At 42.0% G+C, this 15,227-nt stretch overlaps 1 protein-coding gene across 1 annotated transcript in view; it reads right to left on the minus strand.

The window, feature by feature from the left end:
* The window catches only part of ADAMTS12 (ADAM metallopeptidase with thrombospondin type 1 motif 12), a 344,768-nt gene that overhangs the window by 52,371 nt on the left and 277,170 nt on the right, over positions 1–15,227 (minus strand). Inside the window, exons 15-17 of the mRNA XM_058716861.1 lie at positions 11,184–11,428; positions 9,325–9,463; positions 1,957–2,083 (exon numbers count right to left, since the gene is read on the minus strand). Of these exons, the coding sequence (XP_058572844.1) occupies positions 1,957–2,083; positions 9,325–9,463; positions 11,184–11,428 (511 nt within the window). The remainder of the gene's footprint in view (positions 1–1,956; positions 2,084–9,324; positions 9,464–11,183; positions 11,429–15,227) is intronic.

The raw sequence follows: 15,227 nt of genomic DNA on the forward strand, positions 1-15,227 counted from the left end.
GGCTCAGAGCCTGGAGCCTGCTTCCGATTCTGTGTCTCCCTCTCTCTCTGCCCCTCCCCTGTTCATGCTCTGTCTCTCTCTGTCTCAAAAATAAATAAAACGTTAAAAAAAAAATTAAAAAAAAAAATAAATTAAAAAAAAATCATGATGACTATTGGATTTTATCAGAGGCATTTTTTTTATCAGATACCAAATATATATCCTTTATTGTATCACAATATCTCAGTGCTCAATAAATGGTAACTCTTACATGGCTATAATCACCACAGTATCTCTTATGGGAAGTAACAGGAGCTTAACAACTATTCATGGGCAATCGTAAGGCCAAGGGAGACTATGTAACACAATAAAAAGGAGAACCTGAACCCCAGGGACAAAATTAGAGCCAGGAAATAACCATCTATCGTTTTAAGAGGATATCTAACCCACCAGAGCAAGTGGCTTTGAAAAGCAAGGACAGAACCCCGGGCACGCAGGCACATGTATCATGGCTGCTGTCTAATGAGCACAACAGGAATTTACTGGTACAGGGTCATCAACTTTGCGGGGGACTGGGGGTGAGGAAGCACGTGAGCCCTGCAGAGCTGTGGGCTAGTGACCAGCCCCCAGACATGACCTTTGCTTTTCTGGCTCACTCTTCCCTGAGAAGAAATTATAGAAAGTACAGCTGCAGACGAAACCTAGTGCTGGCCAGAGCTGCAGCTAGGTGAGGTGACCAAGGCGAGGTGACCAAGGTGAGGTGAGGCAGTGCCTCTGTCCTGTTGCTGCACGGCAGGATCTGGCTCCCGGCCTCACAGCCCACTCCTTCTCCACCAGAGCCCACAGAGCTGGACAGAGAATAAACCCGCTGACTCTGGCCTCTGGGGCTAGCCTGTCTGCCCCCACTAGAGACAGACATTGCTTGCCTTCACTGACTTGCCTAGACTCTTCTTTTTACACAGTTCTTCAACATTTATCACATTCTTCTAGCTCTTCTTTAGAGTTCGGTTCGTCACCTATTTGATTTATGATACCAACAAGTCCCCTCCTGTTTGACTAAACTTAGTGTGTCTTCTTAGGATTGGAATGAATGCCTGATGAGATTGGCAACCTAAATATACCCCTGTTTGTGGTCACTAGAAAATGAAGACACTCTCCAGAATTCATTCTTTCCTTCTTCCTTCACTTCCTTTCTTCTCTGTCCCTCCCCTCTCTCTTCCTCTCTCCATTCTCCTCCTCCTTGGCTCCCAACCTGCCCCCCCCCCCCCGCCTTTAACATAAGCCCCTACATTACAGCCACCTTCTGGGACTCCAATATCTAGAACCAATATGGTGAGCAGGAAATGAATACCTCTATAATGCTGCTTCTCAACCAAGGGTGCTTTTGCCCTTGACAAGACACTTAGCAATGTTTGGAGATGTTTTTGGTCGTGACAACCTAGAGGAAGGGGGGAGGTTGCTACTAAAATCTAAGCAGGTACAGGCCAGGGGTGTCACTACACATCATAGGGCGTGCAGGACAGCCCTGCAACAAAGAGTTATCTGGCCCCAAATGTCAACGGTGCTGAGATTAAGACAGCCTGCTCTGAAGACCACCCTTCCAGGCAGCCATAAGTGCAGGTGGGCCCAGTGATCTGAAGGTGAAGGCTATTGTTGCACCGGTCCAGTGCTCTTAGAAGAGCCACACCTGTTATCTGAAGAACTTTGGGGGATCCATAGAACATTCTCTTCAACAATGCTCTGAGACTTAGTCTTACCAAATAAAAAAACACAGAACACATCTTTGTAAGAAATACTGCTCTATGGGGAGAAGATGTCCTCACTCACAGGTTGCCACAGGCTCCAACAGCATAGCCACAGACACCTGTAAAAGTTTTTCTGTATTTATTCTAATGACAAAGCTTCCCAACCTCCTTTATCACTGAGCATTGGATTACTGTTACATCAGACACACAGAGCTCTTTTATCAGTGGTTACCTGGGTGGACAGTCCTTTTCATAGCACTTCTTCTGTCTCCCGTTGGGCTGTGTTTCTGGGTCACAAAAGGTAGCTTTCACCATCCCGTGGCCCTTCTTCACACAATGGGCAGTCTGGCGGCGGATACCTGGGGGCAGGGCAGAAAGGTTCACACGTGTTAAATCCCGAGCCCACATACCTAGTGTCAGGGAGGCCCCTGGTCATGTCAAGTGACCACGCTTATCACTGATGGGAAAGTTGTCCATAAGGTGTCTGGCTTTCAAAGTATGGATAGGGAATGGAGTCTCTACTTCACTCATGCTACAGCTCACAGTGGGTGGAAGATATCTTGCTTGAGAAGGACTACAGATAATATAGGTAGATTAACACATAATCTCATATACAGATTATAATGTAACTGTGGAGACAAGACCAATACATATATTCCAAATAAAAAAAAAAGTGAGACTTAAATAACGAAAGCAGATATTGTCACCAGGTATTATAACACAATTGCTATTAGCTTAATAAAGGAACAAAGCGGGTAGGGATGTTTATATTATTAGTAAACTCTGAAAGACAGGAATAAAATTCAAAAGAATGTTGTAAAGTTTGAGGGGTCATGTTTCTAAAGTAGAAGCTTTGAGAACAGGGACTAATAATACTGCTGCCTTCGGAGACCAGGTTGGTAATGTAAGAAAAGCACACGGCGGGGGGGGGGGGGGGGGCGCCTGGGTGGCTTGGTCAGTTAAGCGTCCGACTTCGGCTCAGGTCGTGATCTCGCGGTCCGTGAGTTCGAGCCCCGTGTCAGGCTCTGTGCTGACAGCTCAGAGCCTGGAGCCTGTTTCAGATTCTGCATCTCCCTCTCTCTCTGCCCCTCCCCTGTTCATGCTCTGTCTCTCTCTGTCTCAAAAATAAACGTTAAAAAAAAAATTTAAAAAAAAAAAAAAAAAGAAAAGCACACGGGGGGTGGCACGTTCTGTAGGCAGACCAAGAACACCTGTAGGCTGGGTTTAGCTTCGGATAAATAATAATAGTGAACACATGTAGCACTTGCCTTGTCTCAGGTGCTGTTCAGAACTGTATGTGTGTGTGTACAAATAAACAAACATATATGTACATATACAAATATATAATACGTAAAATGTATTACTTATTATCTATTTTGGTAGACAGAAACCCAAACCTCACAACAATCCAGTGAGGTCAACACTACCATGATTCGTATGTGAAAGATGAAATGGAGGCACAGTGAAGTCCCACAGGCTGACAGAGGAAAGGGACACAGCTTTTGCTAAGACATCATTACCAAGAGAAGTGAGGGGAGTGGCCAGCATGTCACGGATTGAGAGGTGGAGGGAGAGTGAGAAGGGAGTCATCATGTCTCTTGAGGGGGCTAACACTTCAATGCTGGATGTGAAATACTGGGGTAGAAGACTGAAGACTGGGACCCCACCCACCTTCTCCCCCCACCCGCCCCTGCCCACCAGGGAACAGAGCCATCAGCGTGCACACAGGTTGGTGCCCTGAACTCTCAGGGCATCCAGGCCTTGAGTGGGCTTGCTGGTGTACAGAATTCTTGAATCAGAAAGGCCACGAGTACACCGATAAGCTGGTCACCTCCTCACGTTAGCACACGGAGGGACTTCCCCACAAACACATAGCAGGCAGGACCCAAACTGGAGCCCGTTCTCCTGCCATCTGCCACCTCACACTGCTTCACACGCCCCATTCCAGCATAATCTCCCAGGCTGGCTTTCATACTCAGATGTCAGTGATCACATCTCATCATTTAAAAATGTCAGAGGGAGTTGTCATACAGTAAGTGAATCCTTTTAAATGAATCGACAGTATTTTGTTGTTGACTAAAACAGTATTTTTTTTCTTTTGAAGAAGATAAGTAACCTTTCAAACACTCAGGCTTTCTCAACTGTTAAGACTGTCTTATTCTTCTTTTGTCCTAGAAATAAAACACTGTCAACAGCTGGAAGCAACATTACAAAAGGAACTTCCGTGGCACAAGGAATGAGTCATTGTTTGGAAAGACACAAACACCTGTAGAGAAGTCTTGGACAATGTGAGTGGATAGAGACTGAAATGGTGGACGCCAGAAACACTGACATGTACCTGCAGTTATAGAGCAGAAAAAAGAAAAGCTTAGATGCTTAGAAGTTTCATTGAAACTTTGGGTGGTTTGGCAAATTCTTAATGTCACAACCTAAAAGGAAACTAACTGTCAGGTGACTCTCAGAGGTTGGAAACATCCTCCCAAAAGGCTTGTTTCTGTGCAGGAATAGCAAAAATTGCTCCGTGCTTCTGACTCCAGCAGTAGCAGAAGGACACAAAACATAACATAAAATCCCTATTGCCTGGTTGGTCTGGTGGATCAGCGTGGTGATGAACATAGACTGGCCGGGCAGATACTGTGGGGCGCATAGGGCAAAATTAATAATGATGTGTCAGAGTTCCTCCATTGAAATTAATGGTGTATGTATCACTATATGTCACTTGTCGTTTATCTTATAAATACTATGTGTTTATGCATACGATGAACTATATAAGCCTCGTTCCACAGTAAATGCTTAAATCCATCTCAACGTTTCTGTTATTTTTATGGTCCTAAATATTACAAAAGTCTTCCAGATATTGTTAGAGACCAGTATCTTCACTCGGTTGGCCCTACCTGACAATTACAGTGGACGAAGTCAGATGGATTAGTACCAAGACGAATGCAATTTTAAAGGGGTCAAAGAAGTATCTGATTCTGATTTTCCAAAGAAGTGAATTGTCATCTAGATATCAGCCTATAGTCACACATCAGGGTCAGAGTGGAATGTGTGTCCCTATTTGTAATACTCATGCTTTATCAAGGATATGTGGACATATCTTAAATGTACATGATTATTTTGAGCTTTAGTGCTATTAAGGAAAGGTGTTCATTACGGCACTACAAAAATGTTTATAACTGACTGCAGAATAGTGTAATGCAGAAATAATTGTATATTCACACAGTGGGACGGTACGCAGACCTTCAGGTGAATGTACAAAAAGCTACTTTCATTAGTGTGGACTTATCTCAAAAGCATAATACTGAGTAAAACAAGATAGAGAACGATACACAGAGTATGACACTATTTATAAGCTTAAATGCCAGAGAAACAATATTTTTTAATGTGGATGAGTATTCACATGTATAATAAGAGTATTTAACGAATGCATGATAATAACAAATACTGGTTACATGACCCTGGTTAACTCTGGGGAAAAAGGAAAGGGAGAGGAGTCAGGGAGTGCTTATCATGTGCATTTGTGCAATTTCTTTTCTTTAAAAATGAGGATTGAAATAAGCATGAGTAATGGTAAGATCTGAGAAAACTGAGTGTCTGGCATGCAAGAGTTTGCTGTTACATTCTCCATTTTGCTAGGAGATTTATAATGCTTCCCAGTGAAAAAGTGTAAAGCTAAAATAATACAATAATAATAAAAACAAAACAAAACAAGACAAATAAAATAAAATAAAATAAAATAAAATAAAATAAAACAATTGCTACTACCTGTTTGCAAACTCTTTTACTATGGGAATCAATTTGGTAATAAGTTTCTTAACATTGCCATAATATTTATGCTCCTTTTTTAAATGTTTATTTATTTTTGAGAGAGAGACAGAGACAGAGACAGAGTGTGAGTCAGGAAGGGGCAGAGAGAGAGGGAGACACAGAATCCAAAGCAGGCTCCAGGCTCTGAGCTGTCAGCACAGAGCCCGACATGGGGCTCGAACTCACGAACCGTGAGATCATGACCTGAAGCAAAGTTGGATGCTTGACCAAGTGAGCCACCCAGAAGCCCCAATATTTATGCTCTATGAGCCCAGAAATTCCATCTACAAATTAACACTAATGAAATCATCAGAATATGATGATCAATAAGAAATTGGCTAAAAGACATTTTGCTTTGTCTTGCCAGTGAAACATAATGTATCCAAAAAATGACAGCTACGAAGACTGAGTAACACATGGAAAGGTACCCATGTTAATGGCATTAAGTGAAAGCATGTGTATACGTACATAAACACATCCATATGCACACAACTATATACATCTATAACTAGAAAAAAGCATATTGAAAGGCAAAAAAGGGGCGCCTGGGTGGCTCAGTCATTTGGGTGTCCAACTTTGGCTCAGGTTATGATCTTGCGGTTTGTGAGTTCGAGCCCCGCCTCGGGCTCTGTGCTGACAGCTCAGAGCCTGAAGCCTGCTTCGGAGTCTGTGTCTCCCCCTCCTCTATCCCTCCCCTGCTCATGTTCTGTCTCTTTCTGTCTGTCAATAATAAATAAATGTTAAGAAAACTTAAAAAAAAAAAAGAAAGGCAAAAAAGAAAAGTAGAAAAATGCTTTGTGTCAGGGTGGTGACTTTTCCTATTTTTAATTTTTCAATAATATTTTTAACCTACTTTTATAGTATAGAACGTTTTAGCTCAAAGCAACTAAAAATACACAGTTGACTGATTCAGTGTTTCAGGCGGTCTTCCACCTTTATATTTAGCAATGTGTGTCCTACGGGAATATTAGCATTTCACCCTCTGTGTCTGACAGCATGAGAGTAGATATGTTGCCTTTCTTCTCTGCCAGAATAAGAGCTCACTGTTGCTCAAATAGGCAGTGTGACTGAGATTCAGGTGAGCACATGGACACTGGCAGCTTCCTCATAGTTCCTGTTAAGGTTTAATAACCAGAATGACATTTGCCCAAGCAGGCCGAGGTGTTGCTGAAGGATCAGGCTGTATCAGAACCAAGTTCCTGATGCACATTTGGTAAGGGAATCTCATTTCCTAGCCAAGAGGATGCATCTCATCTTTACGAACACAGCACAAATCAGTCATTTATCTTGTATTCCTATGCTCTGAAATATTGCATGTGTAATAATGCAAAGAATTCATCCCATGTTGAAACAGAAAAGAGGGGCGGGTGGGTGCTCTCCTGTTTTGTGGAGGGGCCCCTGCCCAGCCTGGACTGGCTGAGTTTTCACTCCTTGGTGTTCGGGGACAAAGGATTTCAGCTTAAAGCTTAAACCTGTACTTCACCTAAAGAAGAGAAAAATGGGGATGAGAACTCGAAAAAGTATTTGTATCTATAGTCCCCATGACCTCATTTTCCTCACAACTGCTCCTCAAGGAAATATTTTTCACCAACTTATTTTTTGTTTATGTTGCTTTTGCTTCTCGGCAAGCCCAGCCCCCTGGGCAGTGGGGCAGGACATCTGGAAATGCCAGGGGTAGCACTGGGGATAGCAGTATGACACCAAACCCACTTACGGCTGCTGCCACAAATCACAGCTTTGACCTAATGGATTTCCAGAGGACTAGGATTTTCAAAACAGCACACATTTTGAAATGAACATGATCCCTACAATTTCTAAAAGTTAACCCTTGGTTTCTGTACTGAAGGAGGGGAAGAGAGAAGTTGGAAATACAAGAATCGTCAGTTAGGTTGACAATGCGTGACCCAATGTCCATTGCTGGACCCCTTTCCAGGACTGCTTCCTGGGGCAGGGGGCACAGGTACAGGGAGGAGTGAGTGAAGGAATGGTGACGAGACAGAGTATATAAGAGAGAGGCCCACAGAGTAGGTGACTGTGTTCTTCTGGCCATTCACTCCTTCACTTCCATTCTCTTGGCTACCTCACTGATTTTGGCACTTCCCCTTATTGCTGCCCTAGTTTTAAAGGCAGTAGTTACAAGCTAAAGGCAGGAAGTTCCAGAACAGACTTGGACATGATCCAAAAAAGAGAGGCAGAGGCCTCATACGGGACTACTATTAAAGCCCCCCAAGTGAGTGAAGAGCCCCAAGTACCTGACATACCCTTCCCCGCCCCCTCGCCCCAGACCTTAGAGAAGTTCACCCAGCCTTCAGCCAAGAGAGTGGATGCCCTACAAATGTCCGTGCACTTGTTCACAGTTTCCAGCTTGTACTCAGAGGACTAAGGCCAACCAATGAAATGAAAGGTGAGCAGAAATGATCTGTGTCACCACCAGGCCGTGGCCCTTAATAAGAGCCAGTCTGCCTCTTCCATTTCTGTTTGCTTGGGGCATGCTGGAAGCCACACATATCAGATGTCTTAGTTGCAAGATGAAGCTGGGCCACCCAATCTGCATCAGACTTACAATGGGTTAGAAATAAACCTTCCCTGTGTTGAAGTCCTGAGATTGTGATTTCTTATGGTAGCAGAACTTATTCCATCCTGATATACTTGACAGCAAGGAATCTCTCCAATGCTCAATTTTATGAGAGGAAACTACTCTCCTAGTAGATAGGAAAACGTGGTAAATTGGAGACAGAAAAAAGAACACAAGGTTGGAATCAGGAGAGCCTGTTATGGTTTGGATTTGCCCATCATTTACAGTATGCCTCTGAGCCGGGTATTCGACTTTTGTTGCTGTTGTTGTTGTTTAAATGTTCATTTATTTATTTTGAGAGAGAGAGAGTACAGTGGGGGAGGGGCAGAGAGAGAGGGAGAGAGAGAATCCCAAGCAGGCTCAGTGTGGTGCCCGATTTGGGGCTCGATCTCATAAGTCATGAGATCATGACCTGAGCCAAAATCAAGACTAGAACCCTTATCTGACTGAGCCACCCAGGTGCCCCGCAGGGTGTTTGACTTTTGTGAACTTCAGGTCCTCAACCAGGCTTTTAAGCCTTTCTGTTTTGCTTTTTAAAACACATGTAATACTGGGGCACCCAACTCTTGATTTCGGCTCAGGTCATGATCTCATGGTTCGTGGGATGGAGCCCCGCATCGGGCTCTGAGCTAACAGTGTGGAGCCTGCTTGGGATTCTCTCCCTCTCCCTCTCTCTCTGACCCTCTCCAGCTTGTGCACGCACTCATTCTCTCTCTCAAATATCAATAAATAAACATTAAAAAAGCAAAACACATGTAATACTGTATTGCATGCCTGAAAGTTGCCAAAAGAGCGGATATTAAATGTTCTCACCACATACACAAAAAGGTAACTTTGTGGAGTGATGGATATGTTGGCTGACCTTATCGTGGTAAACGTTTCACAATATGTACGTGTATCAAATCATCCGGTACAATTTAAATTTATACAATGTTATGATGTGTCACTTTTATCTCAATAATTCTGAAAACAAAACAAGACATGTAACCTTTTTTTCAAACAAACTCTTTCATGAACAACAGTATATAAAGCTGATACAAGAAAAACTGCCTCTCTCTTTAGACCATGGCCAGCATATTCACTCTCAGAGAGGCCCCGGGCCATGTTTGTGGAACTCTGCAGACCTATAGGCACAGAGTATGAACCACTGGCTCAGACTGCCTCCGTGGCCCAATGTGAAGCTGACACGGATTCAGAGACACAGCAGCTGTCTCTCACCTGTCCCACATGTTACGCTGCACTCTGTCCAGTGGCCATACTGCCAGAAGTACACCAGTTTTTCCACGTCATTGTCAAGGCCATCTTTCCGGATTGTATACTCATATTTGATGCCAGGGTTAGTCACCTGGAACAGAAGCTAAAAGGCAATAGAGGGTTGACATCACTGTCGTGACTTTATATTACAAAACACAGTGCTATAATAACAAACGCTACAGAATGTCCATCATCTTAAAGTAATTATGAAGACATGCATTGGAGCAAACGCCAATAAATGAATATATCTCCACCTCTACTTCCACCTACACATCTATCTATATCTATATCATCTATATCTATATCTATATCTATATCTATATCTATATCTATATCTATCTATATCTATCTATATCTCTATCTATATCTCTATCTACCTACATCTATACCTTTATCTATCTCTATCTAATCTCCATTTGATTATTTCTTGGCTGAATTCCCATGGAGATTTAATCTTATGGAAATTTCTCTGAGGGAATGGGGATAGTGTCTTTTCCAACAATAGACTGGTAGGTCACCTTGCACCCTTGTGTACTTAATAACTTTGTGATTACAGGTAAGTTACTTAATATCTTTGTGCCTTAGTTTCACCTATTTACAAAGTGAGGATAATAATAGCATGACTAATAGGGATGTTGTGAGAGTCGAATAAGTAAATAAATGTAACATAACTGGATATGAGTAGAATACAGGGCGTTGGGTAGGCTCAGTCGGGAGAGCATGCAACTCTTGATCTCAGGTTGTAAATTCAAGACCCACGTTGGGTGTACAGATTAAAAATAAAATCTTAAAAAAAAAAGATATGAATAGAATAGTGCCTCATATGTAGTTAGCATTCAATAAACATTAATTTTTATTATTGTTGTTGCTGTTGCCTTATGATGCTATTCTCTAGCTCTCAGGTGAGTTAATTCCTTTAAAGCATATAGTTCTGCAATAAAAATGGTTATGGGCTTTAGGCAAGGCATACCATTCTTGGGACACCCCCCCTCACTTCCCTCTCCTGCAGGTACTCTACTTACCACATATTTAAAATTGGTGGATTGGTTGCTCCTGGGATTGGGGTTCCCATATGTAAATCCTTTGCCATGTAGGCAGGTAAGATTTCAGGTCTCAAGACATTTATGAATCATAGCTGTCAAGCCTTGACCTCCAGCTTTTATGAGTGCTCTGATCTCTGGCTCTGCAATTACCTCCTAACTTCTGAATATGGTTATAGCTGACTTTCTCTTGGGCCATCTGTAATCCCCAACTTGCCTTGTCTCTACTGATATAGTCCACTCCTTTTCTATAGTTCCTCGCCAACACGAAAGACAATTTACTTATTCGACTCTCACAACACCTACTTGTGCCTTCAAGGAGACATACTACATTCTAACTCCATTCTCCCCCAAGAGTTTCACAAAGTCAAACATCTTGTCTGAGGACAAGCACATGATAACATATGAAAAAACCATGTCAGTCCATCACCATTGCTGGAAAGCTACTTGGAAACTCATGCCACACTGACATAGATTGACAGCATCTTTTTTTATACCTGAGAAACACCTGCAAATAAACAGCTTAGGTCAACCATAGTGGAAACTGAACTCAAAACTCCCGTTAGAGGATTTTAGGGACTCCATCATTTCATTATGGGGACTTCAGAAATTTCTAGGCAATAAAGGATTAACAGCACAAGTAACATCTTGCTTCCCTCCCTGCTCCTTGCTAAAAATTTTAAGTATTTTTAATTAATGTCCCCTAGCAAATACCTTGGAAAAGAACATCATAAATGTCCTAACTAATGTACATATCATCAGCTGCCTTCCCCTCTGCATTACCTGGATCCACACTGACTCATTGGTAGGACCTGTGGCCATCAGTTTCTCCAGGTCTCCTTTCCTGTCATATTGGAAGATGGTCCCTGCCAGCTTGTAGTTTCCATTCCACTGGATAATAAATCCTCCATTGAGGTAATATTTTTTGGGGTCTTCACTCCTGATGGCCAAAAAGTTTCCAGCTCCTTCAACCTCCATTACCCTTATGTCCCTTGCTCCTTTTGGAATCAGTCCAATGTCAACATAACCTAAGGAGAGAAGATACAATAATGGAAAAGGCACAGTAGCTTAGCTGAACACAATCTGCTTCCGATCCATCATTCATCTCCATGACTTAGTGCCCTTGCCTTCCTTTTGGGTGGTCATTGGGATTAGTGGATACACTAGTCATGGGGAATTTTAAAGAGCTTGGCCAGGAGTAGAATTTCCAGGGGCTCTATGACTCAGTATATACACAGTTTTATGAGAAGAGGTGAAATAAATGCAGATTGGACTATGAAGCATTTGTGGTTGACCCAGCATTGACATTTCTGTAATTTTAAGTTGACAGTTCAAATATTTACAGCCCCTAACTAGCTTCCCATCAGCATTTCTGCTCCCCCATTTGTTGCTGCTATCAGATTAATCTTTTTCAACATTACATTGGATACATCCTTCTGCTTATTCATCCTCATTGCCTCCAAGTTAAAGACAGACTCTTAGAAGTAATCTAATCATAGTTTAAATTCATTAATAGAATCCCAGGAGAAATCATGGATTGATTTGCCACCTGGTGCTCTTGAATACAACTTGTGATGAGAAACTCAGCTCTGAGTACAGCTTTTTATATTGCTGGACAATTCTATTCATTAGAAAGGGGTTTTTTTCTTATTTTTTTTTGTTATGCTGAAATATGAATTTATGTTCTACTCTCATGTGCTCTACTCCAACCTGAAAGAACACAGAAGGCATTCATTTAAAGATGATGATCAATTCTAGCTACAGTCTTATCCTTGTATACTGGTAGTCATGGCAGGGGACATACTGGGGAGAAAAGGAATTAACACATAATGGTTTCCCCTCTTTGGCAGACTCCATGCTAAGCACTTTATGCATTTATCCTGTTTGTGTTTCTTAAGAACCATCAGTGGGATAGAATGGAAAGAACATGAACTTTGGGGATGGCATGCAAACGTGTGGGGGCAGGGGAGTCAGAACACTTGAGTCCTAGCTTCTGCATCACCACGAATGTGTTTTATGACTTTCATGCACTTATTTAACTTCCTTGAATGTCATCTGCACAATAAAGGGGATTGAATAGATGATGTCTGACATTGCTGGCGGCTCTGATATTCATTTTTCTCTTTTCTAAGCGAAACATTCTTGTTCCTTTAACCTTTCTTTCCATGCAAAATTTGGTCTTAAGACCCTGATCATCCTGGCCATTTTCCACTGGACATGTACTAGGTTTTTTGACCCCAAGGGAACCTGCATCTCTGTCACCTGAAAGTACCTTAACTGCTCCCCCTCCATCAATGCTGAAGTAGCAGGGGGTCTTGGGAGCTAAAATCCTAGGAAGCCAGCAGGAACAATTTGCTTAGAAGCTCAGGCCACAACCTCAGCCCCATTTTTCAAACTGACAGCTACCATCCAGCAAGACCAAAATGCAGGTCTTGTAGCACCTTATTAAATTCCGTTTGACCCTCACAATACTTGCCTGAAACTGCTGATTAAAACTACAAATTTACAAGTAGCTCTAGGAACATATTTATCACATGTGAGTGAGGTTATTGCAATTTTCTGAAATGCCTTTGGAGTGTTGCATCCCACAGCCACTTTCTGACTTGGGATATTGCCTGCCTTCTCAGAGCAGAACTCATGCAGAAAGCTCAACTGGCATTACACAGCAGGACAATCACCTTATCTCCTTTGTTTACAGACAAACAGCAAAACAATCCCTCCCCCCGCCAAAAAAAAAAAAAAAAACCAATGGGAACTAGATGGAAAATAATCCCGGAGTTTGCTTTTTTATCTTCCACTTAAGAAAAAAAATCCAAATTTAGAAATATTTGTCATCCAGATTCTGCAAACTTCAAAGGGGAGGTACATCAGATTTAAAATAAAAGCTTCCAGTGAATCTAAGTGCTGCTTCTAAACAGTCTACAGGCAGTTCACAGAAGATGTAAACTGAGATTGATTTAGCCATGAGCAAAAGTAATGCATATTTCTACCACGTATTTTGCAAAAGAATATCTGGGGGAAGGCCAAAGGATAAAATTATGGTAACTTGGAGTTAGAAAGAACCACAATATCTCTACCAGACTCCTTTGCACATGACAAAAAAGCCCATACTTGAGAAGAATATAAAATGAAAGGTAAAATGTTCAATTTCCCTTCACCCCCAGTCCTATGTCTCAAGGACAATTACAGTGAATAAGTTTCCTGGATTCTCTTCCAAAATCTTTCTTTGCATGTATAAGCACATATACACATAATTTTTTAAACAAGTGGGATCATACTATGTGAACTATTCCAACTATTGCTTTTTAAATTTAATATACCTTACATATCTTTCCATATTTTTTGAGCATTTCAACAACTGCAAAAATGACATAAACCCATTTGTTTAACCAATCTGCTACTAATGGACATTTAAATTGAAATGAATGGCTATAAACCTTTCTGTTTATCAAATGAGAAATCCGGGTTCCCACACAAAGAGGAAATGTATCCACATCACACACCTAGGTAGAAAGTACATACACCTATACCCAGGGTTTGCTAACCAATTCTTAATATATTGTTTTTGATAAGAAAATGTGGTTGGTAGAAAGAGAATATTCCTGAGTATCTTATCCTCAAGGATCTTCTTTACAGAAATAAGAATCATATTAAAAAGTAAGGGTGGAAAGTTATTGAGACATTTATTCTGCATCAAAGGAAGGCTTTCAGGGTTGATAAGACTTTTTCCAAAGTACTAAGAATGGTGAGTACATACATTCAGAAAGTCACTTTCTCCCACCCTCCCTAGTAAACATCAGTCATTTGCACCAGTATTGGGGTAATACCGAGAAAATGGGGAAAGTAGGAAAATGTAATCTTGACCTCAGAGAAGGAGTCTCTGGGCCCATGGAGATCACCTGGAGAAGCCAGCCTATCACTGAGTCCTGAGTCCCTTGAGCTGAAAGAATACTTGGGGCCTTTGAGGATGGGGCAGAAGACCGGCCCCGCTTCTGAAACCATCATTATAAGAGATAACAACGGATTATTGGTGCTAAAGTGCACCTTATCCAACTGTTCTTTGCAATTCACAAAACAAAATTTACCCAGTAGCATATTTCTAATAAAAATGTGCTCATAATGAGGTCAGACTATTAACCCCCTGACAATTTATCTACAACTACCAGCTCATCTTTTTTTTTTTCTTAAGATTTATGCTGTCAGTTTGCAGCAAGCAAGACAATCCTCAGTGCAGGCCCAAATCTCCTGGTGTAATGTAAGGAGGCTCTGGGAAAGGCCAGTGCATCTCCTGAGGCCTGCCTTGACAGCAATGACACATCAGCGTCAGGTACAGGTATCAACCTGCACTTGACCTGCTCCCACATGAGAAGGAGGAAGAACTACCCATAAATATGCCCGGAAGATCTTCTGAAAAGCCCAACTGCCTTGGTCCACGTTGAGAGTTTTAGCTTCAATTATTTCAAAACGAGGGTTATAAGGGCACCAGGACCTTGGAAAACACCACGAGCAACCACAACCCTCTTGCGAGAAGCCAGGGGAAAGGAAACATAGAAGAGAGACCAGACATTGACGGGGGCTTCCTGACCCTAAATGCTTCTGGGAAAGGATGGCAGCCCTGAGCCCTCTTGATACAAAAACTGTCAAGTAGAGGGTCCCTTCACTCTCCTTCCCTTCTCATTCCTTCCAGCCTGGGATCTCCTGGAAAACATGATCTAGGATAGTCTCCAAGTAAGGTGATATTCTGGTTTCAAGAAAGCCACATCCCCTCTTTTTATTATGCCCTACCTTCTGCCTCAGGTTTCTAAGAAAATGTTCTCATGCTGTCCA

This window comes from Neofelis nebulosa, chromosome 1 (assembly GCF_028018385.1).
Source record: "Neofelis nebulosa isolate mNeoNeb1 chromosome 1, mNeoNeb1.pri, whole genome shotgun sequence".
Taxonomy (NCBI): Eukaryota; Metazoa; Chordata; class Mammalia; order Carnivora; family Felidae; genus Neofelis; species Neofelis nebulosa.